Source organism: Podarcis bocagei, assembly GCF_964188305.1.
Source record: "Podarcis bocagei genome assembly, chromosome: 8".
Classification (NCBI taxonomy): domain Eukaryota; kingdom Metazoa; phylum Chordata; class Lepidosauria; order Squamata; family Lacertidae; genus Podarcis; species Podarcis bocagei.
Genome location: NC_138133.1, coordinates 76,977,108 through 77,001,681, shown reverse-complemented (window position 1 = coordinate 77,001,681; position 24,574 = coordinate 76,977,108). Strand labels below are relative to the sequence as shown.

The window sequence follows — 24,574 nt, the reverse complement described above, 5'->3', positions numbered from 1 at the left end:
ATGACGTGAATGCCCTGTTATTGTGGACGTGGACGCTCTTGTTATTAATGACATGGGCTAGGGTCGGTTGGCACAGAGTGTCTGTGTGTTTGAAATGCTGTTTCGTCTAATGTGGCTTAATGAGTGTTGCACCCTGCGATTTGGGCCGATGTCAAGATTTTTAATTGTGTTGCTGAGTACACACAGCTCTAGACTCTGCCAGCAGACACAGTCTTTGGCTGTTGTTGTTGTTGTCCCTTTCTCCCGACCTCTGTTACACAACTGTGGAATGTTTCTTCCTTAGTCTTTGCTCAGCACCTCTCAGCATCCCTTCTAATATTTTTAATGAAGTTGTGGTACAACGAAGGGCTTAATCGGACTGTGAAAAACTTGTGACAGAGTTGCAGTCCTCTTGTTTCTCTCCTTTTGAAGGCAAGCTTTGTTTGAAAGGGTTTGTATGAGCTAACCTGCTATGGGAAAACTGTTCAGACAACAATTTTCTTTTCTTTTAATAACATTTTATTGATTTTCCAAAAATAACAACAACAACAATACAAAAACAAAACAAATTGACTTCCCTCTAATCCCTTCCTTGGTTCTATTATTTATCAACATACTGCATGTCTATTGTTAACTTTTAACCTATCCATTCATAACAAAATTACAAGTAAGTTTAAAACCCTGCTAATGTATTGACCTGTGTACATTGCTTCTGTAAATATGCAATAAACATCTTCCATTCTTCCTTAAATTCGTTGTTGTCTCTTCCTCTTAGTTTCATAGTCAATTTTGCCATTTCAGCATATTCCATTAATTTAACTTGCCAATCTTCTTTTGATGGGACACCTTATTCTTCCCAATGTTGTGCTAATAAGGTCCGTGCAGCCGTTGTTGCATACATAAACAAGTTATTTTGTGATTTTGATAGGTCCACTCCTATAATACCTTATAAGAAAGCTTCTGGTTTTTAAAAACATTTTTCTTTTCTTTTCAGGCCTTATGCTTATGCGTTCTACTCTGAGCAACCAGATATCGCTGGCCACAGATATGGCCCCTTTAGCTCTGAGGTTAGTATAGTTCCTCTTCCGTAAATAGCATGGCTCTGAGCTCAGTGCTTTGCCAATACTCCAGAGTTGGGGGAGCCTGTTGCTCTCCAGATGTTGCTACACTCCATCCTCCTTGGTCATTGGCTAGTTGGAGGCCATGAACATCTGGAGGGCCGCAACTTCCTTACAATTTGCATTACAGCAAAAGCCATAGAAAGGCTAACCTTTGTCTGAATTGTGTCTGTTGGAAGCTGATGGTTTAATCTGCACATCTGTTTCTGGAAAATAGAAAAGCTATATATGTAAAAGGGCAGGAAAACAATCCTGAGAACTTCCAGCTCTAAGAAGTCCTTCCTGGAGTGTCATAAAATCATAGACGTGTGGCTTTAGGCAGGAGCAAAATTTATCATTGACAGGCCACCTCTTGGATATATTCAAAGTTAAACAGTTTTAAAGAGCAGTGTGTGGAAAACAGCATTTCTTGTGGTTAGGTTATGTTTTCTGCTATATAATAACTATAGCAGTTAATGCTATAGCAGCTCTCTGAGGTTCCCTCCATTTCATTTTTAAGGAAATGGCTTTGCTTCATTTTTTGCATTTGGCAGATGTGTACCTAATAATCAGGCCCATTTTAATTGTTAATAAAGAGCATCACTCAATAGATAGAATCAGTAAGTTGGCCAGAAATATTGGTGCTCCTGATGAGCAACTAGATGTTTAAAAATGCAGCGCAACCCTCTTTTAGATTGTGTTTCTGGAAACCCCCTCTCTGACCGCAATCCACAGAACCACTCAGCTAGCTCCAGCAATGGGTTTTTGTGTGTTTCGAATGACTGCTTTCCTTTGCATGTCAAACCGCTTGTGAAATTTAGAGTTTCACAAGTGCTTTGATATAACAGGGTCTCTTTAAACGATAATGACACTCGCTGTTTCATACAGTGCTTTGAATCCGTTTTCTCACTGCTAGTCACAGTGAGGGCTTTGCTCCAGGTGGCAGAATGAGGGTGGGAAATTTGTACACTGCCACCACAATTTACCGCTCTGGAAGTGCCAAATTAAGATACGATCAACTAGCAGGTAGGTGGGGGATGGGAGATGGGCCTTCTCTGCCTAAGACAATAGAGGGATTCTGGCAGACACAGCAGACAGTGTTGGATTAGATAGACCAGTGGCATAAGATAGCTTCCTGTTTTCCTGTGGCTGTGAGTCTCAGGGGATGAGAGCCTTGTTCTGAAGTATAGAATACCTTTATATTTTTTATGCCATGCTCTCAGGAGATGGGTGGTGTCCTGATTAATGCACAATCTTGATTGGGTGACACCAACTCCAACCAAAATGTGTGGAACCCTGCATATATCAGCCCACGGGTGGCACCGTGGGTTAAACCACAGAACCTAGGACTTGCTGATCAGAAGGTCAGCGGTTCGAATCCCCGTGACGGGATGAGCTCCCGTTGATCGGTCCCTGCTCCTGCCAACCTAGCAGTTCAAAAGCACATCAAGTGCAAATAGATAAATAGGTACCGCTCTGGCAGGAAGGTAAACAGCGTTTCCGTGCGCTGCTCTGGTTTGCCAGAAGTGGCTTAGTCATGCTGGCCACATGACCCGGAAGCTGTATGCCGGCCCCCTCGGCCAATAAAGCGAGATGAGCGCCACAACCCCAGAGTCGGCCACGACTGGACCTAATGGTCATGGGTCCCTTTACCTTTACCTTTACAGGCAATTAAAGTAGCAGAGGGTCAAACCTAGACGTGACACTCGAGATCAGTCATGGAAATCCCCCCCCCTTCATCTTTCTTTTACAGGCAGCACCCCATTTACATGGGGGCTCCAAGGCACCACACGTTTAAGTGAAATTGTGTATATTTGAAACACCATTGGAAAAGCCTGCAAACACCCCGTTGTGCCCCTTCACCGCCCCTTTTTGTGATGCTTCCGGGTTTGGTGTGATGCATTTGTGCGCAGTTGCGCACATATTGAACACGCTTAAATGAGGAGTTGCCTTTATTTACAAGCAAAGTTTGTGAAGGCTTCATATTGAGAGAGGGGTTTAACCTTTCACATGCTTCCACACCCCCCATTTAATCACCCCCCCAAAAAAACATGCTGCTACTTTCCTTGTTGTTTGTGTGTGTGTATGTGAGAGAGGGAGGGAGGGAGGGAGGGAGGGAGAAGACAGGTCCCCAGATCTCCCATATCGCTCTAAGTTTGGCCTGAATTTTCTAAATGAATATTTCAAGAAGTCAGTACAGCTGTGCATGCTGTACAGATGTCAAGATTTACTAGGGGCAGGATGTTTTCCCCCCTCTTTTACAAAAGGGATAGGAAGCATTTAATGTTTCTCCTTTTCAGGTTTTTTTTGCTTTTTTTAAAGAGTTGTGAATGTCTCATAAATCAGCTGGGAGGAAGACCTCATTGGGGACCCCTCAGGGTTGCTTGCTTAGCAATCATAGTAGTTTGGCTATTGCATGCAAACCGCTTTCTCCCCACCCCCAACGCTTCCTTTGTACAGAGCTGGCTGCTCTTTAAACACTTGGAACAGATCTGGGCCTTTTCTGTCCATATGGTGTTTGAGCAGCACATTAGAGCTTGGAGGCAAACGTTAGAGGGATGGAAATCATGTGTTCAGCTTTTAACCTGCCTACGGATTCGGGGTAATCGTAAAGAGAGACTCAAACAATTATGTAAAACTTCTCCTCCTAATCCAACATTTCCCAACCTATTGTGCTCCGGGTCCTATTTGACTCCTATTCGCTTTATCCCTGCGCTGGCTGTGGTGGGAACTAGAGTACAAAACAGCTGGAAAGGCCCCATCTTGGAGGAAGCCCACCTAACCAAGTGACACTTCATGTATTCTCTGCATAATAAAGGACCCAGCTGTTCTGTGACGTTTCAGCCTCTGACTCATTGTGTGCGAGAGGTATTGGGGGGGGTGTACATTAGACCCCACTTTAAGTGATTGCAGGTGGAAACTGTTGCATCCAGTATATTGGTTGTAAAGGATCTCTCGTGCCTAGTAAAAACAGTTAACACAATAGCTGCATTGTGTTCATGCTGCAGTTATATAAGAAGCTGGTGAAATTTCAGTATGTATTTGACCCCAGTGTTGCTCCTGTATATTTACACAATTTATTTAAGATATTGGGGTTGTGTGTGACTCTGCAGAACAGATAATATAGTAGATAATTGATCATAGAGTTGGAAGGACCATGAGAATCATCTAGTCCAACCCCCCTGCAATGCAGGGATATTTTGCTCGATGTGGCGCTTGAACCCACAGCCCTGAAATTAAGTCTCATGCTCTCCCAATTGAGCTATCCCCCATAATGCCATTAGGGAGTTTTGAGTTTTGGAAACACATACAAGCAGGGGTGGGGCAATTAATCTATTTCTGACCCATTTCATTCTTGCATGTGTTCATTTCATGATTATGTTTTGACCATTTTGGCATTAATCACTGGTCTTTGTTTTGTTTTGTTAAGTTTAGAAAGGCATGGGTTGAGACACACACATTTCAAACTTACAGATAGGTAGCCGTGTTGGTCTGCCATAGTCAAAATAAAAAAATTCCTTCCAGTAGCACCTTAAAGACCAACTAAGTTAGTTCTTGGTATGAGCTTTCGTGTGCATGCACACTTCTTCTGAAGAAGTGTGCATGCACACGAAAGCTCATACCAAGAACTAACTTAGTTGGTCTTTAAGGTGCTACTGGAAGGAATTTTTTTATTTCAAACTTATTTCTGCATGCACATTTTTGGGGACTTTCTTCAGCAGAGAACTGCATTGGAGAAGTGTGAAGTCGGTAGCATCAATACATTCTGATCTGCGTGTTACAGTCTGGAAGGTGTGAACTGGGTCCGTTTGCCTCAATATTCAGACGGAAAGAAGTTATCCTTCATCGATACATGCAACACACTGGGCTCCAAGAGATTCTTGTTGCTTGGCTCAAGGAGATAGCTCAGTGGGTAAAGCATGAGACCCTTAATATCAGGGTCATGGGTTTGAGCTTCATGTGGGGCAGAATACTCCATTGCAGGGGGTTGGACTATATGAAACCCGTGGTCCGTCCCAACTCTACGGTTCTAGTAATCAGTGCAATAGGTGCTTAAGACTGATGCCTTCATTAAGATACTGGCTTTCCAGTACAGATTTTACTCATAGGAAGATCCAAACTGCTTGGCTTTAAAACTGTGGCGGGATCATATCTCACTAGTGCTAACCCAGAGTCATCGACTCTCTGCGAATTTCTGAGCTCAAGTTCAAAGTGCTTGAAGGGGCAGATTTAGGGCTGTGTGAATGGTGCACACTAGGCACTGAGTTGAGGGGGAGCAGTCTCAATGCCCGGAAAGCAAGGCGCTTTGGGAAGGGGGCGTGAGGACTCTGACAGCTCTCTAGAACAGCAGCATGCAGAGAGTAAATTCCTCCCTTGTGGTTGAGTTCACTGGTAATCCAAGAGGTAAGTCTTGGGGATGTGAGGAAGTGGTATCTTTGTCCTAGAACTCCAGGCTTGGTAGTGCATTGCCCCTAGTGATCCTGCTGGACCCCAGCCATCAGTACTGGGTTGCCAGTTGCCACATGGCTTGTAGATGACAAGGCCCAATGAATTAGTGTGCCAGAAACAGAATTGATGCAGAGGATGCACGACTGGTTCTTCCAGAGTATTTTTTTAAGCAATTGATCTGAACTGAGACCCCAGTGAGGGGAAATGTTGAGAGATCTGGTCACAGATCTCTTTTGTTTGCTTAGCTGCACTCTTAAAAAAAACCCTCCATCATCTGAGAAGCATCCCCAAACCATGTGCTTGCCCTTTCCATCACAATCGTCATATTTGCATGTAACACTAAACCATGGTTTAGTGTTACACACACAGTTGGGAAGGAGCTGCCATGGACCTTGAGCTAGCACACTTCTGACCCTGTTCTCCTTGCATGTATCCAAGTGGAGGACTTTGGCAGAGCAGCATAAAACTAATTCTGACCAGCTTTCACACAATTCATCGGCAAACCATGGTTTATGAAGCGGGTTCGTTTAACTAACCAGAGCTTGTTGTAAACCAGAGCCAAGATTCATGGAAAGTGAAACTAAGCTGCCAAAAGTTGATGTTCTGGCTATCTAGCAGGAGAAGGTGGGACGGGAACATAGCCATAATGTTGTCTACTGTTGTGGGAAGTTATCCTTTGAGGTAGACCCTTGGCTGATCAGATTCTGCCTCCTTTGTGCGTGTGATCCTATAACTCTTAATGACAAAGCTAGAGATCTTATGCATCCATCTTTCACCCCTTGTACTGATAGTCCTTGTTCTTCCTCTTTTGAAGTGATGCCCTGGCTGGTTAATAGAGACTTGGCTTTCTTCCTAGCTCTAACTTCTTTGGAAGGAGAAGCTATCACTTTGCGAATGTATGTACGAAATGCGCGGTCTACTAGGTGAGCTGCGAACCAGACAACAAACTCATGTGCTTAAGGACTGTTCTGCTGCACCTCTAACATGCTACCCTGGGATGGCAATTCTGATTTATTCAGAACCACTTGGTGGCCCAGTTTAAAGCTCTGGCTGTGCTTCTTTTAGAAAGAGCGAGTAAACTATGAGAATCCTTCCTTTCCTCCCTCCTCTGCTCCTCTCTTCATCAAGACTGCACGAAGCTTGAACTCTTCCTCCTCTTCTATATATATATATATTTTAAAAAAAGAAACTCTGAAGTTGCTTTTTGAAGAGAGACAAATGGAATTGGATTAGCATCTCCCTTCCAGCTGCTTGCCTGGGAAGCAATGAAACAGCATGGCAGATGGTAACACTGTTTTTCCTTCAAAGAATGCGGGTCTGCGACTGAAACAACAAAGACGGCGGATGGCTAAGCGGATAGGAACAAACGGCGTTGTAAATCACTGCCGAGTCTGAACCTCCTTCGCTGCGTTTCCTTTCTTCATCTTTTTTTTATTTTTTTAAATGAGCTGCACTGCACTATCTCCTTGTATGTGTCATCTTGCACTCTTCTGAGAAGCTGATCCTAAAAGATGCCAGAAACTCTCATTGGAGTAGTCAATTGGAGTTGCATGCCATGTGGCTTCTTTTAAAGATCAATTTAAAGTCGTCTCGGACAACTGCGCATTGCTTGCCTCTGAGGCTGTTCTTTTCCCCCAAATGGTTTTCTCCCTCTTCTTAACGCAATGGACCATTCACTGTTACCTCCTGTCTCTGGCATCTATCTTTAGGCCCTTTCCCAACAGGTGCCACGGTGATTTTGCCCAGCAACAAAAATAAGTCCAATGTTGATGAAAACTACCTGGCTAAAAACAAAATGGTACCCTACAGGTGGAAACTGTGGGATTACGTCTCATTCAGAAATATGTGTGGGGTTGGTTTGGGGTTTCTTTTACAAAAAAGATCAATATTTACAGAAAATATCAATAGTGTAGCGCTACTTCCTGCCAAGAATATTGTGCCTTCTAGTGGCTTTAAAAAAAAAAATGGGCATGCCTCTTGGCGCATGGAACAGATAGATACAGACTAGCATGCTGGCCACATGGAAATACAACGAGAATCATTTTTGTGGCCTCTTATACATTTGGCTCCCATTTTGTGGATTATCAATATTTTAAGGCACAAACTCATTAAAAAATTGATGAAATAAAATTTTAGAGCATAAAATGGGGCCCTGTATGAACACAGAAAGCTGTTTACTGAGACTATAGCTCAGTATTGACTGAAAGTGGCTCTCCAGAGTTTCAGACAGGACAGGAGTCTTTTCATGCCAGGGATTGAACTTGGAACCTTCTGCCTTCAAAGCAGATCCTCTACCACTGAGCCACAGCCCTTTTCCCACTAGAAAATAAACCTCTGCTTCAGGGAATTGTTGTTTCTGATGAGCTCTAGTTCTATTCTTATAAGTAACTGACTGAAGTAACTTTGTCCTGACTTGACCTCTGAACTACCTCTGGTGGCCTTAACCAAGACTTGGTGTACTGATTCCTAAATCTGCTGCTGGCACAGGTGGTTTTAACCATCTGGTGTTAGCCGAGATGAGCTTTTTCTGAGTCCAGGCATCTCTCTCGGCCAGTACAGGAGAGTAGTTTTGGCTCACCTCTTACTCCATCTAAAAGACCTAAGAGAAAGATCACTCCCAAGAGGAGACAGAAAAGACGTGTTGACTCTTCCAAGAAAAGAAGAAAAGCACCAAGAGCGGAACAATACTCTGCGGAATCCCGTCGGAACAAAGTAAGTTTACAAAATTGACACGCGCCAAATTCTGAAGCTCTTGTCTGATTCTCTCTTTTTTCAACTTTGGAATTCTCTTCTTCAGAGTGGAACTTCCATTGCGACCATCTTGAAAATATGTCAACAGTCTGCTACTGTTTAATCAGCAACGGTAGTCTGTCTCGTCTCCCTCTTTTTTGGACTTGTGTTCTCCTTGTACAAGCCCAATCATCTTAACTGTTACAAAATATGTGTATAAATGGTACAGACAGGGTACCCCAGCAAATAAATCCTGCTGGAAAAAAGTTCATCCAAAGTTCTCTGTCCACAGATAGAAATGTCTAGACAAGCCCTTAGAGTCAAGCTTTTTACCAGACTTCATATCATCCTTTTCGGCTAAAGATCATTTCTTGAAACTGGGTGTATTTCCATCTGGAATAGTCTTACCAGTAGTGCCTGAGGGTTACTGAGGAAATATTACCAGTTGACTTCCTTTCTTAGCATGGCACAAGGCTGTTATTAGCATCCCCTTACAATGGGGCATCAGAGGAAAAGCTGGGTCACAAGAATTGGTTTGTAAAATCTTTTCAATTTCATGTCCATCAGCTTAATATTTGATGTCAGCCATTTGTTTTGGAGGCCTAAAATGCCTCCTCGGAACTTGAGGAATGTTTTGAGGTGGTGAAAATTGGCAATTGATATTGGGGCATCTCTTTGTTTGAGCAATCACAGCCCAGGATTAGCAATCTGTACTTGGACATCTGTGGGATGTCTTCACTCAAACTTTAGGTTCTTCATAGGTCATAGAAATGACTTGGTTTGACATTGTGGAGGCTTGCCGAAGGTTCCCTAACTTTTGAACCTGCAGAAGTAGACTGAAGTTGATGTTTGTGTGTGCTTTATTTTACAGTATTAAAAATGCCTAGCTTCGGATTATTTCAGTCAATCTGGACGTAAATGTATGTGACTAGTTGTCTTTTTCATCTTGCCAATACCACTGCTTCAGGTTTCCTCAGAGGCAAATATTCCCACAAAAGCAAACAAGCAAAACCCACCCCAAGCCGCTCATTTGAAATTCATGAGTACTCCAAGTCCGAACTCCCAAGTTTAAGGGGGGGGGGCTGTTTCTGTGGTTCACTAATAAATAGGCAAAATGCAGTGTTGTGTAGGAAAAGAAGCATTTGCCCAGTAGCTTTCATTCTTAAATAGACAGCCGCTCAACTTTGCTCTAAAACTAAATTGTCAGATGGTCAAACATGAAGGCTATGCAGTCCTCTGCTTGCATTGTCCCACGAGGAATCTGAGGGAAGTATATTTTATTAAATACAGGCATTGTATTTGTTTGGAGAAAGGTATTGGCAAAAATCCTCCATGCTAGGTCTTGGTAGTGCATTGCGTGGTGCTTGAATATTTTGATTGTATATGTCTATTGTTTAAAAGTATGGATTTCAGGCATCTTTAATATGTTTAGCCAAGGCCTTTTTAAACAGTTTAAGCAAGTGGACTAGGGTCTCACTTAAAATTTGAAGTCTTCTGTTATGTTACTTAAGAATACGAGTCTACAAAAGACCTGCGTTCTAGCATACTTCACAAGCTGGTTGGTATTTCCATATGATCATCCCAGTTTCTTAGATCAGTGATTTCCATACAGGGGCTCAAGCTTCACCACCATTTGAGGGATTTCGCAGAAAATCTTACTATCACTTTGAGTGTCAAATATGATAACGCTCATGTGAAAAACGTGGAAGGATAACATCACGGGGAGTGCAAATTAGTGGAGATGAAGTTTATAGTCCTATACACACTTATCTGGAAGTAAGTCCCATTGAACTCAATGGGGCTTACTTTTTAGTAGATATGTGTAGGATTGCACCGTAAACCTTATCAGTGACTACTAAACATATGGAAAATGGAACGCTGGGCTTGCTAGTCCCTTGCTCTGCTCCAACACCGGATTAGACTATGTTCTTTATCTTTCTGGACTTTATTTTACTGACACTATACATTTGAAGGTATGGTGATAATGCCCCAAGTCCAAAGCTGGGGTCTGGCTGTGTAAAATTGAGCTGGAAAATGAACCAAAGTGTGGGAATTGGGTGGGAAAGAGTTGATTTTCACCCTTTGTGTAAATATATGCATATTTAGATGTTGCATCCGCTAAGAGAGATTGACAAGATCCTGGGACAACTAATGGATGGGCTGAAGCAGTTGAACCTGCACCGATGTGTCAACATTATCTTCGTTGGTGATCATGGTAATTATTTATTTTATTTTATTTTTCAAACTTTATGCAAAAGTCTCAGCTAATTTTTTCTGAATATCTAAAGGTATCCAGTTAAGCAAAAGATGTCAAGGGAGTGTTGGTAAATGAGAGAGCTGCTTCTTTAGGAGTTGTAAAGCTTCCAGCATGTGTCTTCATGTTTTTAAGGCATACACATATCGTTGTGTCTTCAGTGGAGAATAGGGAGAAACATGTGAAATGAGTGCAAACACAAATATCTAAAGGAAGGAAGAGGATGAGGTGTTGTCTTGCAGTGGTTTGTTCCCACTTCAGGCCTTCTGAAGTCTAGTCTCGTTTGGCAATTTGTATTTGACTTTATCACATTTATCACTAATGTGTCAAACAGTTTGCTGAGAGATGAACTACTGAAAGGTTAAAAACAACAACAAAACAATCCGACCAAAGAAGGATAGTTCAGATGTCACCCGCCTGAAGGGTTCACTGCTTGTCTCGCAAACCTATTAATTTAGTCATAAGAACTGAGGTTCGGCTTGTGCTGCTGGAACAACTGTTGGAACAAGCCCACACAATACAAGTTCAGTCTGGGACAGAGATAATGGCCATCTAATTCCTTATTTGAGCATAGGTTGTTGATGGGTCAGGGCTGCAGCCCACAAAAGTGAATGTCAAAACCAGTTTGAACTTATTCTAGGCAGATAGGATGACCTCATACAATTTTTTGATTCTTTAAGTTTTGGTGAGTGTGCGTGAATTCTTTTTACTGAAGTCTGGCCAGGGCAATGTGCAATCAATCATTTCTAAGAGTATGACAAGAAGACAGACAAGAATAACGCCAAGAAGCTACAACTATAACTACAGAAACCTTGACAAGGTTGATAATTTAGTTATGAACCTCAGGTGTATTAAGCCAACTCTTATTGCTAACAGGTGTTTTGTAGGGCTAGTTTACTTTTAAAAGTAACATTTTCAGTGTTCAGGTTGCAGTCTTAAGTATACATTCTAGAGAGAAGAATCATGCAAGTCAGTGGAACCTAAGCTCTGAGTAAACATGCTGAAGTCTCTGTTCTTAAATTTGCTTGAATTCCTTAGCAGAGGTTTACTGTGCTTGTCATAGTTCTTTGATATTCTAACTGCAGTTTATTTCTAAGCCTGATTTTATGCCTTTATCTTCACCACAATCACCATCTTCACAAAATCTTAGACACTTCTGGTGGGTCTTATTTATGACTAGGGGTGTTCTCAGGGAAGTTGCCATTGGATGGGGGGGGTACATGCTGTGAAGTTAAAGAAGTAAACTGTTAAGGGCTCCCAGAGTCTTAACCTCTCCATCAGTTTGCTCTCAAGTAAAAAATATTGATGCCAGAGTCTCCCTACCCCCTTTTAAGTCATGTTTCTTGGTGCAGGGATGGAGGATGCCGCTTGTGAAAGAACTGAATATTTGAACAACTACCTGTCTAATGTGGATGACATAATTCTGATACCAGGAACACTGGGGCGAATTCGTGCCAAAGCTAACAGCAATGTCAGATGTAAGTTGATCTTAGCAGTGTTCACCTTGCAACTTTGCGTGTGTCCCGATATATATACTTTTCCTGCTGCCAGAAATGATGGTAGCATGAAGATAACACTCTTGCTGAGAGTAATCTTGTTTTAAGAGACACTTCCTAATTCAGGGATTTTGAGATACCAGTGATGTTTAAAGGTAAAGGTAAAGGTAAAGGGACCCCTGACCATTTGGTTCAGTCGTGGCCAACTCTGGGGTTGCGGCGCTCATCTCGCTTTTATTGGCCGAGGGAGCCGGCGTACAGCTTCCGGGTCATGTGGCCAGCATGACTAAGCCGCTTCTGGCGAACCAGAGCAGCGCACGCAAACGTCGTTTACCTTCCCACTGGAGTGGTACCTATTTATCTACTTGCACTTTGACGTGCTTTCGAACTGCTAGGTTGGCAGGAGCAGGGACCAAGCAATGGGAGCTCACCCCGTCATGGGAATTTGAACCGCTGACCTTTTGATCGGCAGGTCCTAGGCTCTGTGGTTTAACCCACAGCGCCACCCGTGTCCTGCCAGTGATGTTTAGGAATGACAAATTCCCTATTTATTTTCTTGCATTTATCTTCCACTTTACTTTCTCCATGGAACACAAGGGGGCTCACATTTAATTCTCGGATGATCGCCCATCCCAGTACTGACCAGACTCAGACTTGCTTTGCTGTAGCAAGCTGTAGCAAGCCTTGAGTGCCTTCAAACCATAACCTGCTGCCTGTTGTTTGACAAGGAATGGGGAACCAATAGTCCAACAGGTGTTGCTGAGTTACAATTTTCATATATAATATAATTTATTATTTATACCCCGCCCATCTGGCTGGGTTTCCCCAGCCTCTCTGGGCGACTCCCAATAGAATATTAAAATCATGAGAAAACATCAAACATTAAAAACTTCCCTGAACAGGGCTGCCTTCCGATGTCCTTTAAAGATAGGATAGCTGCTTATTTTCTTCACATTTGAAGGGAGGGTGTTCCACAGGGTGGGCGCCACTACCGAGAAGGCCCTCTGCCTGGTTCCCTGCAACCTCACTTCTTGCAGTGAGGGAACCACCAGAAGGCCCTCAGCGCTGGACCTCAGTGTCTGGGCTGAACAATGGTGGCTCTGCTGGTTGGAGCTGATAGAATCAGAGTTGGAAGGGACCACAAAGTTCATGTCGCCCCAAACCCTGCAATACAGGAATTCTTTGTCCAACGTGAGGCTCAAACCTACAACCCTGATATCAAGACTGATGAGCTATCCCATCAGTCATTGGTTGTTGTAGTCCTAACAGATGTCATTATAATATTTCATCCAGTGGGTTGGATCCATGGAGCTGAGAATAGAAATGGGGGAGCAGGTAGTATTATTCTGCAAATAGGCAAGAGTCCCCACAATACCATAAACCATTAAGTTTTAGAGTAGTTATGCTTACACAAGTAGAACATCATCCTGCCTTCTTTGTTTCACTTTTCTTGTGCAGTGCTCTAGCACAAAGCATAAATGTTTCTTCCACAAGCAGGAGACCCTTTCCACACATCTAAATGCAAGGTTTGTATCCATGCCAGAATTCAAAATAAAAGCATTTTTAATATGAAAGCTAATTCTTGTTCTGAAAACTTTTTCTCTAGCTGAAGGTTCAGTTGATTTCTCTCTCCCCCCCCCTTTCTCCAACAGATGATCCAAAAGCCATCGTTGCTAATCTCACAGTAAGTATTTGCTTAGCACACACTCTTGTGGCTTCTAATTATGGGCTGAGCATTTACAGTGCTTAACTAACAGTGAACTTGGTCAAGAGGATGCTGATCAGACCATCATAAAGCCTTCTAAATAGGATCGTTCATGGGTGTGGAAGAAAACTCATCATGATTTCCACTGTTTTGTTGCTGCTAACAGATTTTTATAGCTTTTCTGGATAACATGCACCAACTTAATGCCTTAATTCTCTGAACACAGTCCCTTTATCCCATCCCTTTGGAAATGGAAAAAAAAAACTCTTTTCCAAGTAAATATTTTGCTAGTACTCCATTGAAAGAATTGACATCTCTGTTTTTAAAAAGTGAAGAAGAAAAAAGAGTTTAGACTTGGAATTTGGATCTTTGGAAAATGGAAGTCATCTCAGCATTGTGTTAACACAATTTCTTTCCACCCTCAGCTCCCCAATCTTAAAGATTTTGGTGGAAGAAATTAAGCAAACAGTCTACAACCCACTGCAATCAATTGCAGATGACAAACTCTCAGAGCCCAAACTGTGGTGTTTGTATCCAACCAAGTTATACTCATAGGAGACCCATTTAAATTAATGGATCTAAAGTAGGTATGCCCACTATTTTCAATGACTCTAACATTGGATTTGGGTTGTAAGAAGGCTGCCATTTCCCTTCTGCTCTTTCTTCATCACAATTGGTGCTGTTTCTGTTTTGCCACAGTTCAGTTTCCACTCAACACTAAACTTTTCACATTGCTGCCTGCTGTTTAGTGTCACTTCTGCACCTTACAAATTTAGCGTAATCAGTTATGTAATTATTTGCACACTGTTCATTTCATTGTGAAGGAAGCATCAAAACAAAGTGGGAAAAAGTCATTCATTGTGTATCGGATGCGGGCTTTAAAAAACCAACATGGTTTTCAGCGAATACAAATCATATTAGCTGGATTGATACCGATCATATTCACTGGATTAATTTTCTTTCTAGACCTGAGATGGTCAATTTGTGCTTCTGTTTCCTACTGGAATTCTCTGACAGCCCTACATTAGATGTTACTATAGGTGTTTGGGTCATGAAGCCTCAGCTCGCTGCTTATGTGCCTGTAGCCTCAAGTTAAGTTCTCACCTGAGCATGGGTGCTTGGCAAGACTGCTGCCTGAAACGCTGTGGAGCTGCTGCCAATCAGAGTAGACAATACTAGTAAAGGTAAAGGGACCCCTGATCATTAGGTCCAGTCGTGGACGACTCTAGGGTTGCAGTGCTCATCTTGCTTTATTGGCCAAGGGAGCCAGCGTACAGCTTCCAGATCATGTGGCCAGCATGACTAAGCCACTTCAGAACAGCTCACGGAAAGACCATTTCCCTTTCCGCTGGAGTGGTACCTATTTATCTACTTGCACTTTGACGTGCTTTCGAACTGCTAGGTTGGCAGGAGCAGGGACCGAGCAACGGGAGCTCACCCCATTGTGGGGATTCAAACTGCCGACCTTCTGATTGGCAAGCCCTAGGCTCTATAGTTTAACCCACAGCACCACCTGCGTCCCGACAATACTAGTAGAGGTGGGCAAATTATCTGACTTGATATAAGCTTTATAAGAGATAGAGGGTGCACTGCTATTAAGTAAGGATAGGTTTAGAAAGGGTTCCTGCTTCTGGCGGCAGATGACTTGGACAATGACCTGCCATTCCCTGTTATAAACTCCCTAGCTCAGTTGGTACTCTTAATCTCAGGGTCGTGAGTTTGAGCCCTGGACTGGGCAAAAAGCTTCCTGCACTGCAGCGGGTTGAGCTTGATGATCCTCGTGGTCCCCTCTACAACTCTACAATTCTGTGTTTCAGTGCAGGAAGCCTGACCAGCACTTCAAGCCGTATTTGAAGCAGCATCTCCCTAAGCGTTTGCATTACGCCAATAACCGAAGGATCGAGGATATTCATTTGCTGGTGGAAAGAAGATGGCATGTGGCCAAGTAAGCAGACGTCTTCTTCCGCTTATGACTTTTTGCCTTTCGAGATTTCCAATGAACTAGATCTAACGCCTGTAAAAAAAAAAAGCAGTGAATTGAGCTTGGTTTCTTATCCATAGCTAAAGAAACCAGCCATGTCTATATCAGTGGCTGTTGACACACAGAATTGCTGCATGGTTACTCATTAGTCTCAAAAAGAGAGTCCTATAGAGAATTATAAAAACGTACATCTTGCAAGCTGGACTCGAGAATATTGAAGAGTTTCTTATCACAATAATTTTTCTTTGATTTCCTTAGCGTCACAGCTATAACAGCATGAAGGACCCTCAGAATTATAAAATAATATTGCTTATACTAAGGCTGCAATCCTAGCCCTGCTTATTTGTGGTTTACTTGTGAGTAGCTGTTGTTAGGATTGCAGCCTTAGTTTTTCAAGAGTTGAAAAGAGGTTTCTTGCTAAAAAAAATTCTAATGGTGTGTTAGATTTTCATTAACATTTAACTAGGGTGGCTGTCTGTCTGTCTGTCTGTCTGGGGGCAGGTTGATTCAGTTCACAATTAAAGTTGAATCTTTCAAATTTGCAGTTCCTGGAACAATATGAAAACAGAAATGCAGCTGTCTTTTGAAATTCACACCTATCTGAATTTTTAGCTGCCCAGTCAAAAGAATGTTTACAAAAATGCATATATTAGCGGGGAAATGCAAGTGAAAGCAAATATATTGGTGAAAATAACATGCAAAAACATGTGGTATTAGGATAAATTGCTTGCATATATATACATGTCAAAACGCCATACAAAAGCGTGTGTGTTGGGTTTAAATTCGCACAAAAATGTTGAAGAATTTTCATGAGGTTTGGGTTTTTTAAAAATTGCAAATTGCTGCAGAAATGTGAAGAACTGAATTTGAATTGAAAATGAGAAACAGAGAGAGAGTCAAAACTAACAGATCCTTTTACCCCCTACCTTTGCGTAAATAGTTGTCTTTCTGCATTCTGGTCATTTCCAGATGACCTGCTAATTGAGCATTCAACCTGATTTATTTGCACAAAGTTTATCCAATGGTTCCACAACCTTGCATCAAGCCATTGTTATCCCACATTTTAGTGCAATGTTGCAACGTTTCCCTTGCTGCTAAAAGTTAGGTTTGTGGGGGGTTTTGGCGGGGTTGGGGAGCAGGCTTGATTCACAGCCAGACCAAATCCGCTTCAGTCCTGCAACCTGAATTTGCTGGTCTGTGATTGAATCCCACCAGTAAAAAAAGTGGGCAGTCTATAAAGGTGCCCTCTGTGGGGAACCGAACCTTAAGCTGCGTTTGAACTCCTTTGTGGCAGTAAAAGAACAACAACATATTCTTAAAACCTCTAGGAGACCTGGAGACGTGTTTAAGAAAATATCAGGAAAATGCTATTTCCACGGAGACCACGGCTACGATAACAAGATCAATAGCATGCAGGTAAGCGGTAGCAGAATACTCGGAGGTGGCATGGCAGGTGTTGTTAGCACAAAAGTAACGTTCCTGAATTAGCTTAAAGGGTAGGCAGAATGCTTTGTCTCCCAGCTGGGTAGTAATATTGCTCTCCCTTCTCATTAGAGGTTCAGAGGGATTGTGTACGTATTTCCATTCTTGGTGCTAAACAGCATGGGGCTGAGATTGGAAATGAAGCCTCTGGCTGCTGTTTGAGATGAGAAGCCGACATTACCTTCCTAATCCCTATTCCAGCACAGGAGTGGAAGTAGGTGGGAAGTCTCAAAGTAGAAGACAGCATTTCCAGACGTTTCACTCAAGCACTGGAGTGGACAAGGCTGGTTATGGGGGGTGTGTGTTTATGTGTAGGAGCATCTGGCTGCTTGTGTTTGTGACAGAGGGAAGACTACAGGTCTGGTGAGCGTGTGTGGACATTGTGTGTTTACGCGCAGACATGGGCCACAAGCAGCTGGCATGTGGCCCTCGGAAGACTGGCTTGAACATCAGCGTGGCCCTCTAGACAATGACGCTACTGTTTCTTCTTTTCTGTCTTTCTCTCTTAGACGGTCTTTGTAGGCTACGGACCTTCGTTTAAATTCAGGGCAAAAGTGCCTCCTTTTGAGAATATAGAACTTTACAATGTGATGTGTGGTAAGTGGAAACCCTCTCTCTCTCTCTCTCTCTCTCTCTCTCTCTCTCTCTCTCTCTCTCTTTCTCTCTCTCTCTCTCTTTCCTTCTTTCTTCCTTCCTTCCTTCCTTCCTTCCTTCCTTCCTTCCTTCCTTCCTTCCTTCCTTCCTTCTGCTCTAGGACTGCATTTTTCTTTTCAGCAGTTCTGTTGCAGGCTAAAGAGCAGAATCCAATATTGTTGCCTCTCGCAGGGCGATCTGCCATGCTTCCTTAACTCCCATTACTCTGTCCCAGCTCCTGCCAACCTAGCAGTTTGAAAGTACACCAGTGCAAGTAGATAAATAGGTATCGCTGTGGCGGGAAGGTAAATGGTGTTTCCGTGCACTCTGGTTTCCGTCACGGTGTCCCATTGCGCCAGAAGTGGTTTAATCCTGCTGGCCACATGACCTGGAAAGCTGTCTGTGGACAAGCGCCGGGTCCCTTGGCCTGAAAGTGATATGAGTGCCATAACCCCATAGTCGCCTTTGACTGGATGTAACTGTCCAGTGGTCCTTTACCTTTACCTTTACCTTTACCTTTACCTGCCCTTCAGCAAAAGTGCTTTCTGTGTGGCTGACTAACAACAACAACAACAACAACAACAACAACAATACCCAAGCAATAATTAAAATTCAGATAATGTCACAACGGCCAGGAGTAAAACATGGTGGCCAGGTGAAATTGGCTTAAGCAGAGATTGAAAAGATATTCCCCTGATGCTGGGAAGACTGTTTCTGTCTCTCTGCCCGTCTCTCCATCATCTATCCCTTTCCACACATGCCTCTAGGCATTGTGTGACATGCAATAAAACCAGTTAAAAACATCACAAGCAATAACAGCAGATGAATTTAAAAACAATGCGAAGTAACAGCCATGGCAGAAAGCTCTCCTAAAGAACAATTTCCTGGCGACACACCATGAGTCGCTGCCTTGGGAGACAAGGGGCCATTCAGTTTGCAGTCTTTCTAGTGCCACAACGAGCTGGCATGCGGAACTTAGTTTCATTCTATGCACCTTCCAGATCTTCTTGGATTAAAGCCTGCTCCTAACAACGGGACCCACGGAAGCTTAAATCACCTCCTGCGGAGCAACACGTATAAGCCAGTCATGCCAGAAGAAGTTACTCGGCCGCTCTATCCTGTGGCTACAACACCTTCATCTGACTATGACCTGGGATGCACCTGTGAGGACAAGGTAAGGCCGTGGGAAGCTCTAGCTACCGGGAAGGTCCACCAGGCAATTGCCTCTTTGAATGTCTGCTAGCAATGTCTGAAATGGTGACCAGTGTGTAATGTGACCTGACAAGTGATACGAATCATTCTCTCCTGGACCGCCATTGAATGTGTCTTAGGTTGCCTGTAGTAGGCTAATTTCCCCCCTTGCAATGAGCAATACTCTGAACTGGTCTCCTCCCTGCCGCTACTGATAACAACAACAACAACAACAACAACAACAATTTTTTATTTATACCCCGCCCTTCCCGGTTCAAAAACCGGGCTCCGGGTGGCTAACAACAAATTTAAAACACTTAATTATAAAAGCAGCATAAAATACAGTATAAAAACATGAATAACAATAAAATTCAGAAATCAATTAGATAATCTCCAGGGCTAGCTGGCTGAATTGGTCCTACTTGGGCCAGCGAGGAGGCCAAGGGAGAATTAGCTGTGGGGTCTCAGAGCGGGTGATCTTCATAAAAGGGGAGGGGGAGGGAAGAGAAGGGAGATAAAAGATCAGGCTGAATTCAAATTAAAGGTCAGGTGGAATAGCTCTGTCTTACAGGCCCAGTGGAAGGAGGTTAAATCCTGAACGGCCCTAGTCTCATGGGACAGAGTCTCATGATGATGAGTAGGAGGCAGAAAGCAAGTTCCAATCCGTAGACTGGTTGTAAGGAGATGGGCGCTGGCTGAGGTCGATCTTGCTGGGTCCAGTGGCACCCAAGAAACCTCCAAGCTGCACCCCTTCCCCGGGAACCTCACTGAGTTTTTCCTCAGTTTTTCTCCCTTAAAAAATACATGGAGCTGAAGGAGGTAGATGGAAGAGTGATTCTTTTCTCCGCTTCCTGTTTCAGCTCTATGTGCCTTTCAATGATCAGGTTAATTCTACTGGATCTGACTTTTACCCAAGTTCATTGGAAAAGTGTTCCCTGTGTGTGTGTTTTTGTTTCGGCGGGAGCAAGGGAGGCGATCAAGGGGAAGGGGAGAGTAGTCACAAAAGCAGCTGGGGCTTACAGCACTTGCTGAAAAATCCAAATGTCACAGTAAGCCCCCAAAGGTTGGTAACCCTTTGGTTTTTAAAAATCTAAGCCTTTGTATGTTTTTTTGCTGCAAAGGGAGCCAGTTTTCAAATGCTGAGATGATGTGGCATGCAGATTCCTGGAGAGATGGGGCCTGGAGTCCTGCCCAATGAAAGGTTCTGCTATAAGGAGGCCTGCAGGGCAAAGCAGTTGACTTGACTGCAGCTTGAACCTTGCACAAATCCATCCAACCCGTATGGTCAATCTTCTCAGTTTAGCTGTATGAATTGGCCTGGGCATCCTACCAAGTAGAGGACTGTTCAGACACTCATCAAGAGACAAAGAACTGAGCGGATTTGGCATGCATGCAGAACTTTAGCAAATTCTTTCTTGTCAGTAGTTGCTTGCAAAGGGGTATAGCAGAGACGTTTCCTTACAAATTAGGAAATCTTACCCAGAGCCCTTCTGACGGGACTAGTCTTGCTTTGCAAGGTAAATATTGAGAATGGGAATAAGAGAATGTTCTCTTAGCCCAGATGCCGATCTTTTAGTTCAGCTGCCCATCTCCTATGTGCTCTCTGTATGTGCTTTCTCTTTTTTTAATAGAATAAGCTGGACGAACTCAATCGGCGTCTTTATGTCAAAGGAACGGAAGGTGAGGACACGGGGGCCGACTCAGTAAAATGAACCATTTTATTTCTCAAGCTTAGCTTTACTAAACTGCCAGTTTAACATGATAAGAAACCAGCCCAGCATCTTGTGCATTTCTAACCAGGCAAATTTTGCTAGAAGTTGTTTAGGGAGCTTATGCACCCCTCACCCAAATCCCTTGCTAACTATCTGGTCCCATCTCTTCTGCCACACTTAATAGCTGCCGTGGCTGCAGTGCTATGGTAGCAGCAGGCATGAGCCAAAGGGCAGGGCACTGTGATTCCCCTGGGAAATGTAGTTTTCTAATACTAGGTGCTGGGGAGATGCCTTGCCTGGAAGCCTGTCACTGATGGAGCAGTTCTTGCGTGTATGTGCACATGTGGAGAATCGGGGTGGGGGGGTTGAGTGAGCAGAGCCTGAACCAGATGAGAATTTTTGGGGTGTTGTAATACTTGTTTCTTATTTGAGGTGTGGGAACCCGGGAATGCAAGTTGCAGCAACGCTGGCTATCTTTAGAGCCCTTCTTAATGTTCAGAGGGAACCCCCATGCTGTTGCGTGAAAGCTTTCAACCCCGGAAAGCAGACTGATTTTACTTCCAGTGTGCTTAAAGACAGCTGTGTGTATCTTGTATTTTTCTTTAAGGTGTACACAAGTTCAGTGTGCTTGCAAGCAGGGTCTTGCAGACGTTGATTAGACCACGAGGTTGGTTGTAGCTCTCTGATGAGTATACACTCAGTGGCTGGCTAACCTAGGTTTGCCATGACATAATGTTTGAGCAGGGGTGGAGAATCTGTGGTCCTCCAGGTGTTGGGCTCTAACTCCAACCTGCCCCAACCGGCATGGGCTGGGATGATGGGAGTTGCAATCCATTAACTCAGCCACAGGTTCGCTGGCCTGAAACGCCCCCTAGTCCAGTGTGGTGTAGTGGTTAAGAGCGGTAGACTCGTAATCTGGTGAACTGAGTTCGCTTCCCCGCTCCTCCACATGCAGCTGCTGGGTGATCTTGGGCTAGTCACACTTCAAAGAAGTCTCTCAGCCCCACTCACATCACAGAGTGTTTGTTGTGGGGGAGGAAGGGAAAGGAGAATGTTAGCCGCTTTGAGACTCCTTCGGGTAGTGATAAAGCGGGATATCAAATCCAAACTCTTCTTCTTCTTCTAGTCAGCTTGCAGCAGAGAGGACTACCCAGTCATACTTTATGCTGCTTTGCAATTCTGCTCCCCAAATTAATGTGGAAAAGCTGCCTAGTATTGGGTAGTGGTGCAGAGATCATAGGTGTGGCTGATTATTGTGGTTTGGAGGGGTTTAATTTATATATATATATATTTCTTTGCAAAGTGGCTTTTATACATTTATGAAATGTATGTATTGTATTGCGTGGGTCCCACGCACAATCTTCTGTACGTTGCAGATAACAAGCACCTCCTCTACGGTCGCCCAGCTGTTCTTTACCGTACAAAATACAGCATTTTGCACCACCACGACTTTGAAAGCGGCTACAGCGAAACATTCCTGATGCCTCTCTGGACGTCCTACACTATTTCAAAGCAGGTGACTGTTTTCCTGTATCTCTTAATGCATCCTATCAGACACATCATTGACTTGGCTGGATTGGTAAAGAAAAAACAATTTATACGTGTTGTATATGTGATATAACATTGTGCCACCAGATGGTGACGTGGAGCCCTGTTTTTCTCTACCTATTTTCCCTGTTTAAATTTACAACGCTTTAAACTGAAACGCTTCTTTGATGTGTCGAAATCCAGCCCATGTTTAAGTGGTTTTCCCATAGTAAGACAGCCCTCTGAATACTAATGGACCTGCATGCGGCAGGAGAATATTTTTTTCTTCCATACAATATTACATTTGAATTGTGGACCTTTATGCCATTGCCAAAGTCCTGAAGGCGAACATTGCAAATGAGCAAATAATGAAGGCATGTTTTGCATTGAGAGAGAGAGATTAGTTGGCACAATGGATTTGTACAGCACCTTCTGCCTAGGTAGAACTTTACTGAATAGCACAGAGGTCGCCCTCTGGCCTGAGCAGCGTTGAGTCCACATTTTGACAGAGAAAAGGACAAGGGAGGATGGGAGGACAGAGGCAAGGAGTAATAGGGAGGGAGCTTTTGAAGGACACAATGCCATTCAAAGGGCATATTTCCACCTTGAGGGTTTTTTAAAATGCCTTTTGTTGTTTAGTCGTCTAATAATAATAATAATAATAATAATAATAATAATAATAATAATAATAATTTATTATTTATACCCCGCCCATCTGGCTGGGTTTCCCCAGCCACTCTGGGTGGCTTCCAACTGAATATTTAAAACAGTACAGCTTCAAACATTAAAAACTTCCCTAAAGAGGGCTGCCTTCAGATGACTTTTAAAAGTAAAATAGTTGTTTATTGCTTTGACATCTGCTGGGAGGGCGTTCCACAGGGCAGGCGCCACTACCGAGAAGGCCCTCTGCCTGGTTCCCTGTAACCTTACTTCTCGCAATGAGGGAACCGCCAGAAGGCCCTCGGTGCTGGATCTCAGTGTCCGGGCTGAACGATGGGGATGGAGACGCTCCTTCAGGTATACTGGACCGAGGCCATTTAGGGCTTTAAAGGTCAGCACCAACACTTTGAATTGTGCTCGGAAACGTACTGGGAGCCAATGCAGATCTCTCAGAACCGGTGTTATGTGGTCTCGGCGGCCACTCCCAGTCACCAGTCTAGCTGCCGCATTCTGGATTAATTGCAGTTTCCGGGTCACCTTCAAAGGTAGCCCCACGTAGAGCGCGTTGCAGTAGTCCAAGCGGGAGATAACTAGAGCATGCACCACTCTGGCAAGACAGTCCGCGGGCAGGTAGGGTCTTAGCCTGCGTACCAGGTGGAGCTGGTAGACAGCTGCCCTGGACACAGAATTAATCTGTGCCTCCATGGACAGCTGTGAGTCCAAAATGACTCCCAGGCTACGCACCTGTTCCTTCAGGGGCACAGTTATGCCATTCAGGACCAGGGAATCCCCCACACCCGCCCGCCCCCTGTCCCCCAAAAACAGTACTTCTGTCTTGTCAGGATTCAACCTCAATCTGTTAGCCGCCATCCATCCTCCAACAGCCTCCAGGCACTCACACAGGACTTTCACTGCCTTCACTGGTTCTGATTTAAAGGAGAGGTAGAGCTGGGTGTCATCTGCATACTGATGAACACCCAGCCCAAACCCCCTGATGATCTCTCCCAGCGGCTTCATATAGATATTAAAAAGCATGGGGGAGAGGACGGAACCCTGAGGCACCCCACAACTGAGAACACTCATCCCCCACCACCACTTTCTGGACACGGCCCAGGAGAAAGGAGCGGAACCACCGTATAACAGTGCCCCCAGCTCCCAGCCCCTCTAGACGGTCCAGAGTCGTGTTTGACTCTCCGTGACCCCATGAACCAGAGCATGCCTTGGAAACTCTCACTTTCTTCTCAAAGTTTCTCCTTTTTTATGTCCATGGAGTTTTCTTGGCAAAATACTGGAGTGGTTTGCCAGTTCCTTCTCCAGGTGGATCACATTTAGTCTAAACTCTCGGCTATGACCTGTCCATCTTGGGTGGCCCTGTATGGCATAGCTCATAGTTTCTCTGAGTTATTCAAGCCCCTTTGCCAAGACAAGGCAGTGATCCATGAAGGGGTTAGGATGCCTACTGGGGTCCAAAGCACAGGAACACCCCATTGTGTGTGCCCTGATCACTGGTTCCATGGACTTCAGGAACAAAGCTAGAAGGAGGCCCCCATTTACAGAGTCAGACGATTGGTGTATATGGCTCAATATTGTCCGCACTGATTGGCAGAGGCTGCCCAGGGTTTCAGGCAGGGAGTCTTTGCCAGCCCTACCTGGGAGATTCCGGGGATTGAACCTGGGA

The 24,574-nt window shown here is 43.9% G+C and overlaps 1 protein-coding gene across 4 annotated transcripts in view; it reads left to right on the top strand.

Moving 5' to 3' along the window:
• ENPP2 (ectonucleotide pyrophosphatase/phosphodiesterase 2) overlaps positions 1–24,574 on the top strand; it is an 85,349-nt gene that overhangs the window by 49,066 nt on the left and 11,709 nt on the right. For 3 of the 4 annotated variants that reach the window (XM_081204483.1, XM_081204485.1, XM_081204482.1), the window contains 11 exons: positions 974–1,046; positions 8,085–8,237; positions 10,362–10,470; positions 11,862–11,987; positions 13,658–13,689; positions 15,528–15,655; positions 17,020–17,107; positions 17,683–17,770; positions 18,808–18,980; positions 20,629–20,677; positions 22,086–22,225. In XM_081204483.1, coding sequence (XP_081060609.1) covers positions 974–1,046; positions 8,085–8,237; positions 10,362–10,470; positions 11,862–11,987; positions 13,658–13,689; positions 15,528–15,655; positions 17,020–17,107; positions 17,683–17,770; positions 18,808–18,980; positions 20,629–20,677; positions 22,086–22,225 — 1,159 coding nt within the window. The remainder of the gene's footprint in view (positions 1–973; positions 1,047–8,084; positions 8,238–10,361; positions 10,471–11,861; positions 11,988–13,657; positions 13,690–15,527; positions 15,656–17,019; positions 17,108–17,682; positions 17,771–18,807; positions 18,981–20,628; positions 20,678–22,085; positions 22,226–24,574) is intronic. The other variant, XM_081204484.1, reaches the window with a different exon arrangement.